At 37.4% G+C, this 23,533-nt stretch overlaps 1 protein-coding gene and 1 pseudogene across 3 annotated transcripts in view; one reads left to right on the top strand and one right to left on the bottom strand.

Moving 5' to 3' along the window:
• The first annotated feature begins 551 nt into the window (after positions 1-551).
• LOC132022311 (derlin-1-like) lies at positions 552-1,644 on the top strand (annotated as a pseudogene).
• A 3,353-nt stretch (positions 1,645-4,997) lies between these two features.
• HEATR5B (HEAT repeat containing 5B) overlaps positions 4,998-23,533 on the bottom strand; it is a 105,353-nt gene continuing 86,817 nt past the window's right edge. For 2 of the 3 annotated variants that reach the window (XM_059405416.1, XM_059405417.1), the window contains 6 exons: positions 21,333-21,477; positions 19,700-19,966; positions 18,330-18,554; positions 12,232-12,383; positions 10,791-11,004; positions 4,998-5,896 (listed from right to left, as the gene is read on the bottom strand). In XM_059405416.1, the coding sequence (XP_059261399.1) occupies positions 5,592-5,896; positions 10,791-11,004; positions 12,232-12,383; positions 18,330-18,554; positions 19,700-19,966; positions 21,333-21,477 (1,308 nt within the window). In that variant the 3' untranslated portion in view covers positions 4,998-5,591. The remainder of the gene's footprint in view (positions 5,897-10,790; positions 11,005-12,231; positions 12,384-18,329; positions 18,555-19,699; positions 19,967-21,332; positions 21,478-23,533) is intronic. The other variant, XM_059405418.1, reaches the window with a different exon arrangement.

Here is a 23,533-nt window from a genome sequence, read left to right as displayed (position 1 = left end):
GTACAGAGTAGTTCTGGGGAGAGGGAATGAAGGGAGGAAGGAAGAAGGGAGGGGGTAGGTGCTGGGGAGAGAGGGAGGAAAACAAAAGAGAATCATTGCTAATGCGTGATGCAGTCTATCTCAAGGTGGGAAATGATGGGAGAAGTCTGGAATGGCAGGAAGTAGCCAAGGCAGAAATAAACTTTATACCTCATACATAGGTGAGTGAAAAGGGGTTTACTGTGCAAAAACACAAGAAATAAGCAATTGAAGAACAATCTGGCAATTCTTTAGAAAGCTGAAGAGTTAGTTATCATTGAGTGAGCAATTCCACTCCTAGGTGTATACCTAAGAGAAATGAAAACATATGTCCACCCAAAACCTGCACACAGGTGTTCACAGCAGGATTATTCCTAATAGGCAAAAGGCGGAAGCAACCCAAGTGTCCATCCACTGGAGAATGGATAAACAAAATGCGGTACACATACAGTGGAGTAGTATCCAGCCACAGAAAGGGAGGAAGTACTGATGTGTGTTACCACATGGATGAAGATTAAAAACATTTTAAGTCCATGGTGGCGCACATCCGGGGATCTCCGCCTTCTTCTCCTGAGCTTGGGCAGCCTCCTCCTCCATACCTTTCACTCACAGAGGTACCATGTGGTGAGAGGCCAGGGATGGGGAGTTGGGCGGCTGTGCACATCCCAGCCACCGAAAAAGGTGAAGATGTCCCACATAAGGGACTGCTTCAGGAGCATCCTGGCCATCGTGCCCTGTTGGTTGGTCACCACTGTCCCGGTGCCCTTGTTGGCAAACCTTGTCTCATCAGCCCGCCTCCTTCTTCCTCTAGCCTGAAGCCTTCCTCTATCACTTTCAGATTTGAAGGGCAATCGCTGCCACCTTGTATTTCCCTGTTTGTCTAGGAATTAGATTTATTTGGTCAGTTTCTCTCTCTCTCTCTCAAATAAATAAATAAAATCTTTGAAAGAGAGAGAGAGAGAGAAAGCACGAGAGGGGAGCGGGCGAGAGGGAGAAGCAGACTTCCTGCGGAGCAGGGAGCCACACGCAGGACTCGTTGCTGGGACTCCATGATCATGACCTAAGCCGAAGGCAATTGCTTAACCAACTGAGCCACCCAGGTGCCCTCTTTCTTGTATCAGAATTTTACAGGACTTGAAACAGGAGCTTTTGATAGGTCAGCCACCAATTTACTCATGCTCCTCTTTAACTGGAATTGCATCATGAAGACCAGCTTAGCCATGAACATGCAGTTGCTGATGATTCCTCTGATCGTGTCAGTACTTTATGTCTGGGCCCAGCTGAACAGAGACATGATTGTATCATTTTGGTTTGAAACACAAGTTAAGGCCTGTTATTTATCATGGTTATCCTTGGACTCAACTATATCATCGGAGGCTCGGTAATGAATGAGCTCATTGGAAATCTTGTGGGACATCTTTAATTTCTCCTCATGTTCAGATACCCAATGACTTCGGATGAAGACATTTTCTATCCACACCTGTTTTTGTACTGCTGGCTGTCCAGCAGGAGAGGAGGATGTCAGGATCCAGTGTGTCCCCTGCTAGCATGAGGTGAGCTGCTGATCTGAATGGTAGAGGTAGAAGACACCACTGGGGACAGGACTTTCAGCTTGGGGACCAATGAAGGAGAGGCCTCTGGCCTGCCCACCAGCCACTCTGCTTAGACGAAGTTTCCTCCCAGTGCTAGGTGTGCCTAACAACTGAGTTCTAGCAAATGCTCTTAGATTTGACCCAGACTTGACCCACACTGAATGTAGTCTTCCGGTACATGATAAAATTTTTTAAATCCCGAAGAAAAGAATGTGTTCCTCAAGTTCCATGATTCTCATTCAAGGCCTTACTACTACAAAGAACAAATGTCAACTGTGCGGATTTCAGAACTGACTTTAATTTTTTGGTGCCTTCACTTCCATTTCTGTCTGAATAGTGGGTTTGGTAGGTCCTGGTCTGCTGGCACCAAGCTGGGCATCTGGGGTTGGGTCACCAAACCCTTGACACAGGACCTCCTTCCTCTTTCTTGTACACATACCTTGCTCCTTTTCCCAACTAAACATTTGCAGCTGGAGGAGGTTACCCATAAAATGGTTCTGCCTTTGACAAGCTCTCTTATTTATTGTCTTTGGCAAGGCCCAGGTGCAAAGAACTTGTCCACCCTTTCCCCTTTTGGTGGCAGAAGTATAATGGAGGGGGAAGACTGGACCAGGGGATGGAGAGCCTTTTCAGCTTTTGAAATTGCTGTGACCTGATGGCAGTTGCAACCATTTGCCCCTCTTCAGATGTTTTTAGTAAAGCAAACAAACAAACAAAACAAAACAAAACCCACCACTGAGTCAGTGAGGGCCATAGACTGGTATCAATGAGGCACTCGTTTCCCTAAGTGACATGATGCAGACTACCGTGGAGCTGCATCTTGCACAGGAGCTAGAGGCAGACTGTGGTGGGCAGAATCCCTTTGCATCTCATGTAGGGCATCCTGGCTTCATGTGCAGCTAGAGTAGAGATCTATTATGCTAAAAATTTCCAAATCACATTTGCCTCTCTGAGAGGCACCTGGGCGTTGATTGTATTTCATTCTCCTCCTGGATATATGTGGACTGAATAGTGTGGAGAGGAGAACCTTATACTCTAAATTGTCATTTTTTGGGGCCGCGCCCCCTTTTAATGACCATGTACTTCTGTGAATCATGAGGAAGGTACAGCTCCTCTTACACAGATCACATTTTAAGAGCTAAGATAAGCACATGTAAACAAATCACACAATTTTGGGTTGTAACGGCTTTAGACTCATTTGTGTTTGAGGGTCTTTATTTTTTTTTTTTTTTTTAAAGATTTTATTTATTTATTTGACAGATCATAAGTAGGCAGAGAGGCAGGCAGAGAGAGGAAGGGAAGCAGGCTCCCTACTGAGCAGAGAGCCCAATGCGGGGCTTGATCCCAGGACCCTGGGACCATGACCTGAGCCGAAAGCAGAGGCTTTAACCCACTGAGCCACCCAGGTGCCCCGAGGGTCTTTATTTTGAGCCATGAATGTACAAGTCATGAATGTACAAGTCATGAATGTCCATCAGACAGGCTTACATACCCACAACTCTTTTTCAGAGGTGGGCTTTTTCCATTAGAACTAGGTTTATCCCCCAATAAAGGTTGAAGGCTAAAAAAAACCCCGAACAAATTTAAAAAAAGAAAAAAAAAAAAGAAAAACAAACAAACCAGTAAGTCAAGAAGCCAGTTACAAAAGACTACATATTCTCTGATTTCATTTAGATGTGATGGTTGTAACAGAAGAATTGATGAAAACAGAAAGTAGATCCATGGTAGTGAAAGGCTTGGGAGAATTGGAAAGATTGTGGGGTGATTGCTAAAGGGTGTGAGGTTTCTTTCTTTCTTTTTTAAGGTTTATTTGTTTTTAGATTTATTTATTTTAGAAAGAGAGAGTGTGCAAGCTGGGGGAAGGGCAGAGAAAGAGGGAGATGGAAAGAATCTCAAGCACACTCCCCACTGAGTGTGGATTCCCAACTCGTGGCTCTATCTCACGATGCTGAGATCATGACCTGAGCTGAAACCAAGACTTGGATGCTCCACTGAGCCCCCCGTGAGGTTTCTTTCGGGAGTAATGGAAATGTTCATAATTGATGGTAGTGATGGTGCTCTACCCTGTGAATAAACTTTTTTTTCTGTGGTTTTAACCACCCCCACTTTCCTTTGACATTTGGGCTACCCGCACAGCTAAAAGAGGCTCTGTCTATATGTATGCCCCCAGCCCTGGGCCTTCCTCCTCTGGGTCTCCCCACATTCACATCGCACCCCCCCCCCTCATTTTTCAGCACAACAAGGCCAGTCAACCAGCCCACAGCGTCCCACAACTCTCTCCTCTCTATGAACATTTCAGCAGCCCACACCCTACACCTGCACCAGCCGACATCAGCCAGAAACAAGGTACGGATCTGGGAAGGGGAAGGACCTGACAGCCCCTGAGCCTGGGGCCAACTCCTCAGCTTCAGAGTCCAGGGGCTAGGCCCTGTTTACAACTGGACGACCTGGAACTGAACAAACTCAAAGCCCAAAGAAAACATGAGAAAGATGGATGGGGAGCCTGAGGGCAGGTGGTGCCAGGTCAAACTTGGAAGGCTTCAGGGAGGAGCCTAATCTCAAGTGGCCTCCCAATGCCAGGATGTGGGAGCACACCACTGAATTGTACATTTTAAATGGGTGATATATATGTCTGAATTACATCTCAATACAACTGTGACCCAAAAACCACCTCTGAAATAAGGAGAGTAACTTCAGCAAAGCAACTCAGAAATGAAAAAACAACCCTGTAGATACAAAGTGAGACAACAGGTGAAAGCACCTCTCCCAGTTTTAAAGACTGACAATCCCCTTGTCCAGTCTTCCCCCCCATTATACTTCTGCCACCAAAAGGGGAAAGGGTGGACAGGTTCTTTGCACCCGGGCCTTGCCAAAAAGACAATAAATAAGAGAGCTTATCAAAGGCAGAACCATTTTATGGGCAACCTCCTCCAGCTACAAATGTTTGGTTGGGAAAAGGAGCAAGGGGATGGGAGCTGCCAGCTGGTGAGGGCGTGAGAGTGAGTCGGTGGCAGCAGATGACAAACAGGTAAGCATCTGGAATATTCCAAAAGGTAACTTTCTATTGATACTGCAGTCCAGGTATACTGGTAAAACCTGGTGTTTAAGAGTTGCTCAACACTGTGGCAAACACTCATCTCATCAATTATCTATTGGATAGGGTAAAATTAAATTCCGATTCACAAAAGACTGGCCTTATCATAATTATGACAAATACATTTTTGTATGCCCTGCAGGACTTAGCTTGATGCTTCATACACAGTAGGTGCTCAATAAATATTTGATGAATGAAACTAACCATCACAGTCAGAACTCAATGCTCTGTTCTATAATTATAAAACATAACCAAGGCCAAATTTTAGCCATGAAAAAAAAAAAAGGAGAACATTATTCCACATTTGAAACATTTTAATGGATCTTTCAATGAGAGCTTTAATTCAGCTAACACCTAAAATACAGACATAATTTAGTTATCTAACATGGAAGTAAAAAGATCTATCAGAAAGATAAGGACATTCTGAGAAATGCTAAGAAAGTGTGACTTTATTCATATTATATACACCATGAAACATTTTCCATTATTTACTTCAAAATCTAAATTCTGCTTGTTTCTCAATTAAATTTTTTCATGACAGATGTTGAATATTGACTTATTTTTTCCTGACAATACCAATAGGCTGCCCAACATGATACAATTGTTTTTAGCACTTAAATTTAAGAGACTATGGCTCAGTATTTAAAAAATAAATTAATAAAAAAGAAATATTACAGGGAAAAAAAGGAGAGCACATCTACCCCATGATAAAAACAATTACCCCTTTCAAATCAGAAAATGGCATGAGCATCATTTTACTTAACCTACTTAGAAGCATACAATACTCATATACAAATGAAGTAGAACCTATAGCCCAGAAAGGTACAATGGCGATCACTAATTAGTTGCCAGTTGACAATATAAATAAAAATGAATGGAATATCAAGTTAAAAAAAACTGGTTTTTAGCTTAATTGTTGGTGCAGAATGTACAGCAGGGGTTGGCTGCCTGGTGGCTGCTTTAGCTTTGCTGGCTTGGCTTGCTCGAACAGCAGTTTCCAAACGTACTTTCAACTCAGGAGCCGCTCCCATTACTGTCTTGAAAGCATGTGGATACAGAGGTCCAATATGCATTAAATTCTGGAGTGCAAACTCATGAAGATCTTTGGAAACTGTACTTGCTGAGGCAAAAGAATTTTCATCCAGCAGGTAAGAGATCAAAGTGGGAACTAAAAGGGCAAGTAACTGGACTCCTGCAAGGAACAATGATAAGGTCTGAAGATCATCACAAATCTGTCAATTACAATAAACTTTAAGATAGGTGATTACCACAGTAGTCTCGGTCACAATAAAACATTATCAAATAGAATCTGTCTTAGACTTCAACAACAATTAATATTAAATATTCAATATTAATTAATATTAAATATTTACTTAATGCCAGGCTATGTTTGGCTTGGAGACCAAGTTTATTAAGACTGCATATTTTAGTTTATCTTGTTTTGTTAAAAAAAAAAAAAATACTGGCTAGGGACACCTGGGTGGCTCAGTCGGTTAAGTGTCCAACTCTTTCCCAGCTTGGGTCTTGGGAAATGAGTTTAAGGGTCATGAGTTTAAGCCCCCATTTGGCTCCATGCTGGGTGAGATGCCTACTTACCAAAAAAAGAAAAAAAAAGTGAAAAAATACTGGCTAAAAGGGTAAAAAGGAGTAAGTACTCTACAACTACCATCTGGTGGAATGTATTCTGAGAGTAAGATCATGACATTTTTCAGGGTATTTTAGAATAGGGAGGATAGCATAGGAAAGATAAACCTGAACAGCATCAATTTACTATTATTTAACTAAAACTAGGTATTTCCTTCTTTTAAAAATAGAAATACAACTATTTCCCATTTTATCACCACCCCCCAACAGTAAACTCCACAATAAGTGAAGGAAAAATATCTCAAAAAGAAGCAAATATGTAGAATTTAGGGTTAAAAAAACCCAAGAGCCTGTGTCTGGTTGACATATACTCTAAGCCCTTCAAGATTTATTTGGAAGTTTAATCCCATCCCATTTACTAGTCTCTCTGTCTTCCCATATTAACAACTCCATCCTGGAATATAAATTTCATTAAAGCTGGTATTTTTCTTTAAAAAACGTGATCATGTATACATATGTATCTGATAATCAGCACTGAGAATAATAATTTTTTCCACTTTTGTTAACGTTTGTAGAATGACAGTAGCCAAGGTTGCAGGGGAGCAGGAAACATCTGATACAGAATGTGGAATACAACATTCACTGACGTCAAGAAATACAATGATAACAATCATTAGACCTTTCCAGAACCCTAATCCCATTCTGTCCCTCAACATCTTCTTTCCCTGCTGTGTTTTTTTTCTGCATAGCATCTTCCTAATTCATCATCTATTATATCTATATCCAAAATTAATATAGTTATATCCACTTTCACTTCTATATAAAATTATGTATATAGATATATGTAGACAATGTTTATCTACACAAAATTTTATGTTTATATATAATATAGATACAGATATACCCAAGGGGGGGGAATGTTGACTGTCTCTGTTTTTGCACTATGATATAAGCTCCATGAGAGCAGGGATCTTTGTGTAGTTATTTCATGACTAGAACATACCTGGTATGCAGCAGGCACTCAATAACTACTTGTTGAATGAATGAACAAACACAAACATCCTTTGCCTTGAAAACCCCTCAGAAGTTTTTATCAGTTGGATATTCTTCCATGACAAAGTTTCAGAAGAAAGGTAGCAAGCTGATATTTTAAAAGTCCCAAGAATTCTCCAATTAGCTAGACTTAACTCAATTTCCCTCACACAGAATTATAACAGTATTGTATAATAAGAACTTCTATAGAAGATATAATAATGAATCACCAAATAAATACGAAATTATCTTCAGTACACTGTGCATACTAAAGCAGACAAGGTTTTCAACATCAGGTTGAAAAGCAAGGTTTTGATTTTAACAGTTAATTAACTGGAAAAAATATAAATTATTTAAGTACCCATCAAGTATCTAGAAATGTGCTAGGAATTTTAGGAAATACATAATTCATCAACAGCTTTCAACTTAAAGCTGTTAGTGCCTAGTTGAAAAGGGTATCCAGCACATCAAACAATTAGAGAACTAAATGCTAAAAACCTATAGGGAACATTTGAGATATAGTTCCTCAAAAGCCTCATAAAGTGGAAGAATACTTTAGGATTTTATAGTTTTAGTTATTATCTTAAAACCACAAAGCCAAAGAATAAGGTTGATTATAACTGCCAAAGAAATTGTATGAAGGGAAAGATGAGAGTGGGCTGAGTAATTGAGCAACATTTCTTGAAAAAAATGAGATCTGATGCAGGTTAAATCTGTTTGTGTAATTAGAAATGAGAGGAAGAAACATACCTGTTAGGAAACTATTAGAAAACTGTTAGGAAACTATTAGAGCTATTTAATTGAGATGATTAGGTACAAGAATAGGAACCAAGATTCTCCTGAATCCCAGAGAAGTTTCCAAAAAAGATAGGACAAGTTTTGAGTAACAGATTGAATAAAGAATATGAACAAGAATTAAGATTCAGGGGCACCTGGGTGACTTTGTGGGTTAAATCCTCTGCCTTCAGCTCAGGTCATGGTCCCAGGGTCCTGGGATCAAGCCCCACATCAGGCTCTCTGCTCAGCAGGGAGCCTGCTTCCTGCCTCTCTGCCTAATTGTGATCTCTGTCTGTCAAATAAATTAATAAAATCTTTAAAAAAAAGAATTAAGATTCAAATATAATTCCAATGTCTTTAGCTTATCACCCTGGTCATGCTGGGTGAAGAAACACTCATTGCCTATTTCTTTAATGGATACTATAAAGTTAAAAACAAAAAATTAGCATTTGTAACTGTTGTGAAGAAAGGTGGGTGATAAAACAAATTTAAAAGCTGAAAATTTGTCTTCTGGGAATTACATTACTATATTTTACGTAACTATATATTATAATTTTAAGTGTTAGTGAGATATACCTCAGACATATCTTAATAGCAATAAGCATTATTCTGGTTTCTTCATTTTTTAATAGACTGCTTCACTGAGATAACAGATGTTTTGTATTATAGAAAGACTTTTAAGTATAATAAAATTGGCATTAAAAAAATTAAGATAAATATAAGGCCAAATGCATACAAAAACCAAAGGTAAATGAGTCCTATTAAGAGGGTATGATGGTGGGTGCCTGGGTGGCTCAGTGGGTTAGGCCGCTGCCTTCGGCTCAGGTCATGATCTCAGGGTCCTGGGATCAAGTGCCTCGTCGGGCTCTCTGCTCAGCAGGGAGCCTGCTTCCCTCTCTCTCTCTGCCTGCCTCTCTGTCTACTGTGGTCTCTCTCTGTCAAATAAATAAATAAAATCTTAAAAAAAAAAAAAAGAGGGTATGATGGCATTCGTCAGGAAGGTAATGTCAAATCAATGAATAAATGAATGAGCATATATGAAATAATGTGATGGCCACCATTTACCTTTGGTTTTCGCCATCATGGCCACAAACATAGACCATGATGTCAGTCACAACATTTCTATTCAAATAATCTATTAATATCTAATTTCAATTAAACTTATCAACTCTCAAACAATCCTTCTTCCTGACTTTCCCAATTCTGACACTGCTTCCATGTTTCTTCCACGTAACATAGTCCTGTTCAGCTCTTCTCTTTCTCTTGCTCCCTATAACTAGTCACTCATCAAGTAAGATGAATTTTTTTTTTCATCATCACCTCTGCATTTCTCCTTTTCCACTATCATACTTCTGGATTATTACTATTTTTAAAAGATTTTATTTACTCATTTGAGAGGGAGAGCATTCACATATGTGTGTGTTGGTGGGGAACAGTAGAGGGGGAGGGAGAGGGACAAGCAGACTCCAAGCACAGAGCACAGAGCCTGACTCAGGGTTCAATTTCAGGACCCGAGACCACCAATGGAGCCAAAACCAAGAGTCAGACACCACCCAGGCACCTCTGGATTGTTGTTTTATAGTGAAGCTCTTACAGTAACTTTTCAAAGTCTCTACTACCTTTCCAATTTCCTGTAAAAATTTTTTCAAGGGAAGAAGAAAAAACTTACAATAGAAAAAAAATGGATGTCATTGTTATCTGGAGAGTAATCTAGCAATATATATTAAAAGTCTTTAAAATGTACATTCCTTTCAACCCCCAGTAATTTCATATTAAGTATTTTATCTGATAGCTATAATAAATAATGTGCGCAAACATATCTGTACAAGTATACTCATCTCAGTTATTTATGATTTTGAAAAACTGGAAACACCTAATGTTCAATCATAAGGTATTAGCTTAAAAAGTATAGTCTTTCTGCTGCAATTAAGTCATTTTTTTAAAAAGAAATTTTAGATTATGATGAAATCAAGGGAATAAAGAGGAATAGGTATTAAGCTGCGGAAGTCTCTGATTAAATGGACGTATGTGGTAACTTTTCATTAAATAAAAAAAATTTTTTTTTAAAGATTTTATTTATTTACTTGACATAGAGAGAGAGAGATCACAAGTAGGCAGAGAGGCAGGCAGAGAGAGAGAGAGGAGGAAGCAGGCTTCCCACCGAGCAGAGAGCCCAATGCGGGGCTCGATCCCAGGACCCTGGGATCATGACCCGAGCCAAAGGCAGAGGCTTAACCCACTGAGCCACCCAGGCGCCCCAAATAAAAATAATTTTTAAGTTTAAAAATTGGAGGTATTTTAATAATGATGTTTGGTACTAATACTAATCTGATTCTATTTGTTATAAAGCTTCTGTATTTCTATTATGAACACCATACTAAATTACTTTTATAAACTTTTTAAATACCCACATTTTCCTAATTCTTAAAAAGTACATTCCTAGAAAAAAAAATCAGTGTGTTGAAAGGCCATCAGTAATTTAACTTCTTGCTCATAAAAAAATGAATATAAATAACTCAATATATTATGTCAGTAGCATGACCAAAATATTAAGCTTTCTATAGTAACCACTCCTTAGTAAACTTATTGTTGCAATGGCCTGATCTAATATCAAGTAAGATATATACATATGAAATATGTATATATAAAATACAGTTCATTTTGGACTGCTGGCTTTTTATAAGAATACTTACTGTTTTGTTCTTCCCCAAGAGCAACTAATGTTTCCAGAACTTTGATTCCTTCTTGAACAGCTAAAAGTTCTGTGCTACTGGCTGGTCTGTTTCTTTCAACAGCTTTCAGCTTTTCAACCACTATTGGAGCCAAGGAATGGATATACGGAGTTGAAAGGGCACGATTGGAATGTTGGAAGACTGAGAGGAGAAGCTGATAACACTTGGCTTGGACCTATATAAGAAAATAATTTTATTAATTAACATGTGTGATAGTTCTCATTTGCTGTACAATCACATTGCAACTTAATATATGCTGAAAAGATGTGATACTGCATGATGAAAATAGAACTGTGGGATGAATTAATACCATTTTCTATTTATAGAAATAAAGTTAGAATAACGAAACTTCTAATAAGCTAACTAAAAAAAACCTGAAAAGAAATTAAATAAATATTCCTTATATGGTAACTGCCAAATTACCAAGCTTACATAATTCATTTCTTTCTATAGTATGGTAGAAGCTATAAACCAGGAACTCCAATTTATGTTTTTAATTTTTCCTTTGTTTGAAAATTGTCCCTTCCATTTTAACCTAACATATTTAGTACGGAAGGCTAATATCTAAATGATGTCAAACAATGCTATAAAAATACCCCCGGTAGACAACTCAAATTCATTTGAATTCTCTGGAAATGAGCTTATGCTTATTTAACTTTTCCAGGCCTAGAAAGTAAAATCTCATTGGTAAAATGAGTAAAATCTCATTCACTTTAGCATGAAAGGACTTCATAGTAACCCCAAATAAAAATTAAAAAAAAAAAGGAAGGAAGGTAAGATAAAAAGAAGGCCCATCACTATATGGGATAAATAGTGGAATAAAGCTGTTTCAGCACTTTGGTAGAAGAGAAGTTGCCAGACCTTACTGGACATAATACTGGGCAATGTTTTCAAAATACAGATTTATGATTTAGGAAGACAGTGGCAGAGTCTAGGAATCATGTTATTAAGCTGTTTGTTTTTTTTTTTCTGATGTGCAGCAGGTTTGAGAATCATTAGTTTAGACTTTGACATTGTGAAGCCAAAAAACTTTATTTTCTAGAAAAACTGGCTTCTAACAGGTTCATCAAAACATGTAATAATATAAATTTATTCTTTAATGCTTTTGGTGTCATTAAGTAAACAGTGAAAGATAATAACCATAGACTCATGCAAAGTCTCTACCATTATAAGGAAGAGTTAATCAAATATTTTAGATACTGGAGAATTTTTTGCAGGTGTAAATACACACATACACGTGTCTCCTAGTGCTTAAACTGAGTGATCTTTTCCAGCTTTTCTACTGAAAACCCATATAACAAATATTTGGGTTTTCAAATAATGCCTCACCCATTTTAATGAACTGATCTGAAATTTTACTGATGATATGGAATGTTTACCTCTCTGTTTAAGTGTAACTTACCCATGGGTCACACGAATTCAGTGCATTTTTAAATCTGTTCATGCAGCCATTCTGTAATGACTGGACTCCTATTATTTCACTACTAGCAGACCACAGGAAGAGTGCAATTGCTGTTAGCATGCTTACTTCATCAGGCATAGGCATGGAATCTTCTGAAATACATGAATAATATTAAAATACATGAAAAAGGAAAGCAATGTGCTGTTTCCAACATATTTTGGAATTCCAATCTTGAACAATAACCCTCTCTCCCCCAGTGACATTTATAGCAGTGTGTTCCTCAATCTAATATAATCCATAAACAACTGTATGAATAGAAATCAATTACTACTGAGGAAAAAGGGATACTTTATCATAAGTCCTGTATTGAAGTCCTTTTTTCCTTGTTTTTCTGGATGGTACAATATTAACTGAAAAAATTTCAGGCATAAGTCCTAACAAGAATTCTATTAAGGGAAAGCAAATTTGAATGAAAGATAACATAGTAATATAAAATTACTTAAAAGTTATGTAACTTCTTTGTAGTTAAGATGGATCAAAAATTTCCAAATACTTTCCTTCCAACAAAGTTAACCAATTATAAGATATTCCAAGTAATTTAAAAATCCAGAGCAGACTTTCTTAGTGATAACACCTTTCTATTCATTAAATATGAAACCTACACATTTTATACAACCATAATCAAAAAATTTGCACAATTTCTTCAAGACAGTATTCTTATAATGTTAAAGAACTTCTATTGAAATCATTTATTTGAGAATAAATACAACCTAACAAAAATACAGTATATAATTAGAAATACCAGAAATATCTATATTTATTCTAAAGAAAACTACTATTAAACATATAAAGTAAGAGACCGAAACTATTTTGCCATTCTCATTTCTTCCACAGCTGAACTTATTAACATTCTTTAAGTATGAGTTTGGACTAATTTGGAAACTGCAAATACTCAATGATAATCAGTAATTTATCAAAATTATGAACATATATATTTGATATGCTAACATCTAGTATTTAGGGTACTGACATAAAATAGAATGAGCTAATAATAATAGAAAGATGCCTATTAACATAAAGAAAAAAAGTTATAAAATTTGAAGAATTTAGCCAATCTATAATAATCTAAGTCATACCTGTTAAAAACCTGAGAACTCCATAGCAGGAATATTATCATAGGTGAAATGAAAACAATTTGTAACTCAGAGTCTGTGACACTGTAAGCAATTTTTTATTCAAAAATTAACACTATATTGTAAAATTGTGACTTTAAGATTTGCCATTTAAATACTGTTTTCTACTAAAAGAAACCAGGGCTGTTTTGGAGAAGTGATGGAACCAGAACACTAACAGGAAAAATACAAAGTAAGCCTGCTATATTTTTGGGGCAAGAAAGTAAAAATGTCCTCAAGAAATAATGGGAATATGTTAAAATGATAAAAATGGACCTACTGAATTAAAAAAAGGATCATGTCTGTACTGATAGTAATAACAAACATAAGAAAATAAAAAATAAGGGCAAAGAACAAGCTCTTCCCATGAAATGCTGGCTAAAAAATGTACAAGGAAGAAAATTAAGGAGGAAGTTAGAAAATTATCATTTTGACATCATCACAGTAATAACTGGTTCAAGTACAACAGATGTTAAAACCACTGGGCACCTGACTGTCTCAGTCAGTAGAGCATGCGACTCAACGTCAGGGTCACGAGTTCAAGTTCTGTGCTGGGGGTAGGGTTTACTTAAAATACAAACCATAAAACCCCAAAAACCATTGGGTGAAAGTTTGATGGGGAACAGATAATAGAGTTTCAGATTATCTCCCCACAAATTCCTTATTAGTTGTAAAAGGGAAAAACATCAACTCTGTAGTGGAGAAATATGGCAGATACCATCTTAAGTTATTAAAGTTAATATTCCCGATAATGGGATGAGCAACATTATATGCCTCCTTACAAGATGCATGGAGAAAGACATACCAATACTCATATAGTATTTCTGCCAAAAAAGCATAACCTGAATCTAACCACAAGAAAAAGAAACATACAATTCCAAATTGAAAACCAATCTATAAAATAGCTGTCTGCACTTTTAAGACATTTATATCATGAAAGATTTAAAGAAAAGCTAAGATACTGCCTCAGACTAAAGAAGACTAAATCATTACAAACAACTAAGTATACATGATCCTGGACTATATCCTTGATAAAATAAAGAGTTGTATTAAAGTCATTATGACAATTGGTAAAATTTGCATCTGAACAGTAACAGCATTGTATTGATGTTAAATTGCCTACATTTGATAATTCTTCTGTGGTTATGTAAGAGAATGTCCTTGTTCATAGGACATCTCTGAAGCATTTAGTAGTACAGAGTCATGATGACTTCAGTGTATTCTCAAAGGGCTCAGCAAAATAAACAATGATATTAACAATAACATACAGATTATGGAGTAATAAAATGTGACAAAATGTTAACAGAGATTTATATACATATGTCTATGCTCACGTACATACACATGCACATTTTTTCTAAATGGAAGTCTCGGATTTCATACTAGGAAATGTGATTTCCTAAATAAAAATTCCTTATTATAAAACTTTCCTTGTAAAGCAAGGGATTTTACTTGCCTTGCTTACAAATATTACACAAGTAACACCTGTGGCCTTAACTCCCACTTGATACTGGCTGTCTACTGAGAATTCAGTTCTGGACAGAATATTTTATGCAAGTTAATTTTATCATACCTTTAAATTAACTTAATGTTAACGAACATGACTGATAAAATATCAAAACCTTCCCATATAACTGACAATTGGAAAAATGTGTGATTATTGACTTTGGAACTGCCTCATGACAATTAAAACAATATTTATATTCTTAAACAAATTCTTAACTATTTTTTTACTTTATTATTAGTATCTATTTACCTATTTACACATATACATACATATAAATGTGGCATTTAACATTTTTTTAACATTTCTTTAGTTTGTTAAAAACCTACTTTAAGGGGCGCCTGGGTGGCTCAGTGGGTTAAAGCCTCTGCCTTCAGCTCAGGTCATGATCCCAGGGTCCTGGGATCAAGCCCCACATCCGGCTCTCTGCTCAGTGGGGAGCTGCTTCCCCCCTTCTCTCTCTCTGCCTGCCTCTCTGCCTACTTGTGATCTCTGTCTGTCAAATAATAAATAAAATCTTTAAAAAAACAAAACAAAACAAAAAAAACCCTACTTTAAAAAGCAAAACATTAACTCAAGATAAAGCTAAAATAGTTTCAGTAGAATTAATAAAACTAAAGTTTTCTCTTCCAAATAATCAGTATTAAAAAATTCAAATAATAAAAGTAACACATGGTCATTGCTTAACAAGATAAAAATAGTCTAGGGAAAAAAATAAAACTTGTAATTCTACCATCCAGTGACAGTTTAATTTCTAAAGAAATTAGAAATAAAATTTATTTATTTATTTATTTGAGAGAGAAAGAAAAAGGAGAGAGCAAGTGCAGGGGGCAAGGACGAGTAGAGGGGGAGGGAGATGCAGGGAAAGGATCTCAGACTCCATGCTGAGTGTGGAGTCTGATGCAGGGCTCCACTTCAGGATCCTGAGATCAGGACATGGGCCAAACCAAGAGTTGGATGCTCAACAGACTAAGCCATCCAGACGCTATGACAGTTTAATTTTTAGGCTCTGGTCGAATTTCTTCTGGTCTGAGGTAGTTTTTTTTTTTTTTTTTAATACATAGTTATTTACAAATATGATTTTAAATCAGTATAATGGATTTATAACCCAAATTAATGTATAGTCATATACTTAATAATTTTTACCACTGCCAGCCAGGTACTTATATTTATCACATATTTTCATTATTATAAAATAGACTGTGATAGATAACCTTGAACATTATGAATCCTTCAAGGCTCCTTGTACATTCTGTAGAACTGATTCCCTGAAAGTTTAAACCATTTTTGAACTCCCTTCAGCAAAGTATGAAAATGTTCTCTTGGTACCAATTCCAGCTGTACAGTCACATTAAAAGAAAAAACATCAATTTTATAAGAAAAAATTTTATATTATTTGTTTTTGTTTTTATTTCTTTGCTTACATAATAATGTGGCTGACTTTTTTATATGTGTGGTGGTCACCTCTATCTCCTTTTTACTAACGTGTGTTCTTTCTTCTATTGGGTGTTATTTGTGCATTATTGATACTAACACTGACATAAATACTATTGTCAATTTTTCAGCTACTTTTTTTTCAGCTACTTTTTAATGTAAGATGTTTTGACAGGTAGAAGTTAATTTCTATATAGCCTAATACATTGATAGTTTTCCCATGTGATATTTTCCATTCTTACACTTACATACTCCTTTGCCATTCTTACATAAAAATTTTACATATATTTTCTTTAACTAGTTTTAAAACTATACATTACCACTTCAATTTCTCTGGTATTTATTTTGGGTCATGATAGAAGGTAAGGACCTAACTGGAATTGGTATCTGAAACAGCTGACAGAAACCATTTGAGGAATAATGAATGTGCTCTTATCATGTATTATATTCTCATGTAGATGAATGTCTGTTTTAAGTGATTTGTGTGTTTCATTGCCCTATCTCTTGATTCATGGACCTGCTCCACAGTCTTAAGAGTAGTCATGTTTTAATGGGTGATAGGTGACATGGCAAGTCTTTAATTATTATTCTTTGTCTTCAGTCCTCTGACATTTTCTTTAAACTGGAAATACAATGAAAGAAAAAGTCAAACACAGAAGAAAAATGGACAAAAACGTGAAAAAGCATTTCCCCCAAATTAAACACAAGCATGAAAAATGCTTTTACTCATTAGGAAAATGAGAAATGCAAATTAAAACAGTAAGATAGTACATCTTACCCATCAGAGAGCAAAATTTAAAAGACCAGAAGAAATTCAACCAGAACCTAAAGTCTGAAATACCAAGTATTGGTGAGATGTGGAAAAGTAGAGATTATCATACACTGCTGATGGATGTGTAAATTCATATGGCTACTTTGGAGAGTAATTTGGCCATGTCTGATAAAATATGCCATCAATTCAGCTTCTAGGGGTACCCCAGAAAATCTCATGGTATAAATGTATGAAGAATTTATAAGGATTTTCACGGCAGCAATTTTTATAATGGGGAAAAAAATCAGAAATAGCAGAAATATCAATTGAGAAGGGAATGAGTATCTGAAAATTTCATGTGATGGAAACAACACAGAGGTTAAAAGGAAACATGTGGGCTTTATATGTACATTAATAGCTCAAAAAACCTTATTCTTAAGTGAGAATGTGCAGGCACAATGATATACTCTGACATTACCTATGTAAATTTAAAAACACAAAAGAGGGATGCCTGGGTAGCTTAGTCAGTTAAGAGTCTGCTTCAGCTCGGGTCATGATCCCAGGGTCCTCAGATCGAATCCCACATCAGGCTCCCTGTTCAGCAGGGAGCCTGCTTCTCCCTCTGCTTGTGTTCTCTTCTCTGTGTCAAATAAATAAGTAAAATCTTAAAAAATATATATATATACATTGCTCATGGTTATTTATCTCAGTTGATAGAGAATTCATATATACATTTAATTAACATATATGTGTATTTTTAATATTTATTAATATATGCCTGTATTTATTAATATAGAAAGTAATTTATTTACATATATAAGTATTTATGGAATGAAACATCAAAATCAAGACTGTGGTTTCATTTGAGGATAAGCTGGGGTGGTGAAAGATACTTCAACTTTCCTATTTTATTATTTTTATTAAAAAGAAAACATATGAAACAAATATATTAAAACATATCAATTTGATTCTGAGTATATTTTCTGAAATTTTCTGTCCTTTTTTGGACAGAAATTTTCTCTCTTTTTTAGATACATCCAACATGTATGTAAGTGCTGAGACAAAGGACACTTGCAGTGAATACCCAGAAAGGGATACTAAAGTTCCTGTCTGCAAGGTGTGACTAAAACACACACACACACACACACAACACCTCTCTGTGTTGATTCGGACAAGCTCATTCAATTAGTTATTGACAAACAGATAGATTATGGGTTTGAAGCCCTGATTAGGTTACCTGGTTGAGAATATTCCAGGATGCATGCGAGAGTGCTGCGAATTAGAGCTGTCCACTGTTTCTGAGTGTCCTCAGTCTTGGCCATCGAGAGTGTCACGATGCTTTTAATTCCCTGAAGTGCTGCACTGACTGGCAGAGGAACCTGATTATCTGCAGACTTTATCGCTGTGTCTTTCAATATTCTTGCAATTAAAAATAGAATCGTGGGCAGGATTGTCATACACCCTGAATTGAAAACAAATCAGATACCTCATAACTACTCAGTTCGCTTATTGCAGTTCTTTCAGTTGTTTTTACAATTGATTCTGGTTTAATACTATTTTTTCCCTTGTTGTTAATGCAAAATTTACTGCATTAGTATTATTATAATTCAATGTTTGGAAAAGAAAGTGAGAAAGTAGCAAGTTATTTTAAAGAAGACAGAATATTTCTTTTCTTTTCCCAAGTAGCCTCGTTTTTTATTATTTCTAATATTTCACCTATTTAATATGTTGTGCCTTTCAAATGAAAATGAGAAAAGAAGATAGAAAAACAGAAGGGAAGCACTACCATATATACTTTGATAATTATCTGAGCAATTTGATGAATCTGGTAGCAATTCTAAGACATGTAATCAATCTTGAGTGTACTCAAGTCAGCCTTAACCAAGTGGGGGAAAGTGAAGAAAGGACTATATGGGTAAGCAAAGAAGAAACGAAAAAATCCTGGAATTTGTAGCTGAAAAACTTTAAGGTCATTGAATCCAACCTCCCACCTCACGGAAAATGCTCAACACTTTCTCAGGCTGCCATTGTGCTTGGCCTGCAAAGCTCCAGCAACAGAGAACCTCTTCTCTATAGGCTCGTGTTGGATTGAAATTTACCTTTATACTCCTTATACTATTTCTCTCTTCCAGATAAACAGAGGGAAAGTCTACATTTCCATCCTGTACTTTTCAGATATCTGCAAACAACTATCATCTTTGTAGCTAAATTCTCTTTAGTTCTTCCTAAGAGTTGGTGATCATACTCATCTGACGTTTTTATGGTTGGTCAGTTACTCAAGAGTGGCAAACAGATCAGGAACTAACAGGTTTGGTTATGCCACCATATGTCTGTCTGCTAACGTCCAGTGCCTTGCCTCAAGCTGTGGTTTTATCTCCCTTGTGAAGTTTGTCTGAAATGTATCTGAAGAGCATCTCAAGTTCTGGGTTTTTTGAATCCTTAATCTTTATAGGCTCCTAAAGGTTAAGACACCATAAAAGACTAACTTCTCCTTCCAAACTTGAGACTAAAGAAGAAGATAAGTTATAATAGCACTTAAAATCAAAGGCAAGCTCATCTTTGTCTATTGTAATAGAATGCATTTCCAAACATTGATTAATACCGTACCAGCAGGCGAACAAAGGGACGGTAAGTCAGAGAGTATGGTAACTGTGGCTGCCACCAAACGAGCACTTTCTTCTGACAGTCGAGTTTTGGTGGCTATGTGACTGGGTGAATCCGACATCTTGGTACTGAGATGTGGCATATGACGTACTAAAATGAACATCAACAGCTCCATAGTTGCAAACACAAGAGATTTTCCAGGAACAAGACCACCGCTGTCACCGCCTTCTCCAACTATAAGACATGACTCTTTTTCCACATCATCTTCATCTTGGATGAAAGAAAATTTGGTAAAATTTCCAGAAAAAAAATTATGGCACTGAGTAGATAAAACTATATAGTAAGTATATTTGAGAAATTTTATTTATTTATTTATATATTTGACAGACAGAGATCACAAGTAGGCAGAGAGGCAGGCAGAGAGAGAGGGGGGTAGGCAGGCTCCCTGCTCAGCAGAGAGCCCGTTGTGGGGCTCGATCCTACGACCCTGGGATCAAGACCTGAGCCGAAGGCAGAGGCTTTAAGCCACTGAGCCACCCAGGCGTCCCTGAGAAATTCTTTTAAAGGAACTTACAACTGAATGTCTCACTGGCAACACATGTCTTTCTCACAATAATTCTCTGCCTCCCTATAATTCTGTTTACTGACCTCTCTCTAAAAGTAAAGGACAATCCATTTCTTTTTTTTTTTTTTAAAGAAAAATTTTATTTATTTATTTGACAGAGAGAGATCACAAGCAGGCAGAGAGGCAGGCAGAGAGAGAGGAAGGGAAGCAGGCCCCCTGCTGAGCAGAGAGCCCCATGCGGGACTCGATCCCAGGACCCCTGAGATCATGACCTGAGCCGAAGGCAGTGGCTTAACCCACTGAGCCACCCAGGCGCCCCAAGGACAATCCATTTCTTACTTCAGAAATTTTTATTGGATATTTTTATTAGGAATGTATTTCATATTATGAGGAACATATATGTTAGGTAGAACCATGTGAGGTTGACATTTTTTTTTTTTAAAGATTTTATTTATTTACTTGTCAGAGAGGAGCGAGAGCGAGCACAGCCAGACAGAGTGGCAGGCAGAGGCAGAGGGAGAAGTAGGCTTCCTGCCAAGCAAGGAGCCCCATGTGGGACTCAATCCCAGGATGCTGGGATCATGACCTCAGCTGAAGGCAGCTGCTTAACCAACTGAGCCACCCAGGCGTCCCTTGGTTGACACTTTTGAAGGTGAAAAATAATTGACTAGCAGCAATTTCATTTGGTTCCTTCCTTCTTCTTTTCTTTTTTTTTTTTTAAAGATTTATTTCTTTATTTGAGAAAGAGAGGGGCAGAAAGGGAGAGGGAGAGAGCAAGCGGGAGGGGCAGAGGGAGAGAGAGAGAATCTCAAGCAGAGATTGGAGCCTGACATAGGGTTTGATCCCATGACCCTGAGATCATGACCTGAACTGAAACCAAGAGTCAGATGCTTATCTGAGTGCACCACTCAGGTGCCCCTCATTTGGTTTTTCCTAATGAAAGCAAAATCAATTGCCAATCTTCTACATCTTTGACTACATTTTTAATTAAAAACTTCCTGGCACTGATACTTAAAAAGTTAGAGTACAAACAAGATCTACTTCCAAATTAGCATAATTTCCAGTGCTTACTTAGAGTGTTTCTTTTTTCTTGCAGATAATCCTGAGCAGCTCTTACTATCTGTTGTACGACCCCAGTGACCAGCAGCTGAACAGAGGGTGGGTTCCAGGTCAACAGGAGGCGGTGCAGAACACTTAGCAACTCAACACCAATCAGCTAGTATAAATTAATACAGGTAAATTTAATTAATCTTAATTTCAAAGAACAAAATTATATTACAATCTAAGAAAATATGCATGTAAAAATAAATCAGTTTGGTAACTAAAATTAATATATATGACTCTGTAACAAGTAAGAACAACCTAACAGTCTTGAGAATTGGTCATATTCTATCCCAACAAATTTTCATTCAACAAATTACTGTGGATACTAGGTACTTCCCATAAGCCCCTCTCCCATTCATCTCAGCAACTATTACAAACTTTCACCACTCACTTTAAGCCTCTTACAATCATCCACATCAAACCCATCCAATGAACCTGTCTCATATTTTATTTTATTTTATTTTATTTTTTAAGATTTTATTTATTTGTTTGACAGAGAGAGATCACAAGTAGGCAGAGAGGCAGGCAGAGAGAGAGGGAAGCAGGCTCCCTGCTGAGCAGAGAGCCCGATGTGGGACTCGATCCCAGGACTCTGAGATCATGACCTGAGCCAAAGACAGTGGCTTAACCCACTGAGCCACCCAGGCGCCCCCTGTCTCATATTTTAAAGAGGAAAAAAAACCTTAACTATAACCAAACCTACCTTTACCTCTCTCCTTAAGATCAAATGTCTAGACTCTACCAAAGGCTGATTCATCTTTCCTTATTTGCTTCCTGTCCTATCTTATCTGACCTCCCAGGGATTGATTCTTCAAGGACCCTGATTGCATTCCATATGTCTTCAGTTTCTCTGTCTAGGTCTGTTCCTTCCCCAGTATAAGGAAAACACTCAGGTCTTTCCTGTTTATTTCCTCCCCCCAACCCCCAATTCTCTCAGAACCTTCTCTGTCCCCATGTCCTGTATCTCTGTTTTGCTTCCTCTGGTCCCAGCCCCGAGGCTTCCAGTTCCTTCACCCCTCCTTCACCCCTCACTCTTCCACCTACGATAGAATGCTCCATCCGAGATCACTAGTAACCTTCCCTGGATCCTCTTCTGTCTTCATATACTGGATTCTGGTTCTTTTGAGACTGTCGTCTATCCTTGAAACTCACCTCTGCCCTTGTAACTCTGTTCTCTTAGTTCTCTTCCTCCCTCTCTGTAGTCTCCTTATTCCCTCATCTCCATCCTTGTTTGCTATTTGTAATACACCCTCACGTCCCAGTCCCCGCCCTCTTTTTTCTTCCTTTATTCAGTTTTCCTAGGCCAGTGTAACTCACTATTTCTCTAGAAATAAAATGCAAAGAGCCTCTTAACTGGCCTTCCTGCCTCCCTTGTCATGTCCTATAGACCAATTTCACAGGGTCAATAAAAGTGATCAAATTCTATATATATACCATATTCTGAAATACAAGTTTAATCAGGTCATTCCTCTATTTTAACATTTTTTAATGATTTCCTATCACTTTTAAGATAGATTTTTAGACCCTTCCACAGGCCATACAGGAATCTTCATGATTTGGCTTTTCCCCTGTCGCGCAGCCTCGTCTCCTAACAACTCTTACATGCTCCATTTGTCTCAGCTGTAGTAAATGACAGTAGTGTCCTTGAACTTGTCACGTTCTCTTACACCTCCTTGTCTTTGGATTTGCTTTTCTCCCAGAGAAAAAAACCCATCCCTTTTGTGCTGCCTCACTAATTTCTCTTTTCAGATTTTTTTTTAATAAATTTTTTTTAAAGATTTTATTTATTTATTTGACAGAAAGAAATCACAAGTAGATGGAGAGGCAGGCAGAGAGAGAGAGAGAGAGAGGGAAGCAGGCTCCCTGCCGAGCAGAGAGCCCGATGCGGGACTCGATCCCAGGACCCTGAGATCATGACCTGAGCCGAAGGCAGCGGCTTAACCCACTGAGCCACCCAGGCACCCCTCTCTTTTCAGATTTAATACAATCCTCATCTCCTCTGAGAAGCCATTCCTTACTTTCCTTGAAGTCAGGGCTCCTTCCCTCTATTGTCCTCAGACTTTACATACCTTTCCTAGCTCAGCATTTGTCATACTGTCCTGATCTCCCTGTACCTGGATCGGGGGTACCTGTACTTTTGATAGCTATAGCCTCAAACTGTGCCTGAT

Source organism: Mustela nigripes, chromosome 7, assembly GCF_022355385.1.
Source record: "Mustela nigripes isolate SB6536 chromosome 7, MUSNIG.SB6536, whole genome shotgun sequence".
Classification (NCBI taxonomy): domain Eukaryota; kingdom Metazoa; phylum Chordata; class Mammalia; order Carnivora; family Mustelidae; genus Mustela; species Mustela nigripes.
This window is presented reverse-complemented; position numbering and strand designations above follow the sequence as displayed.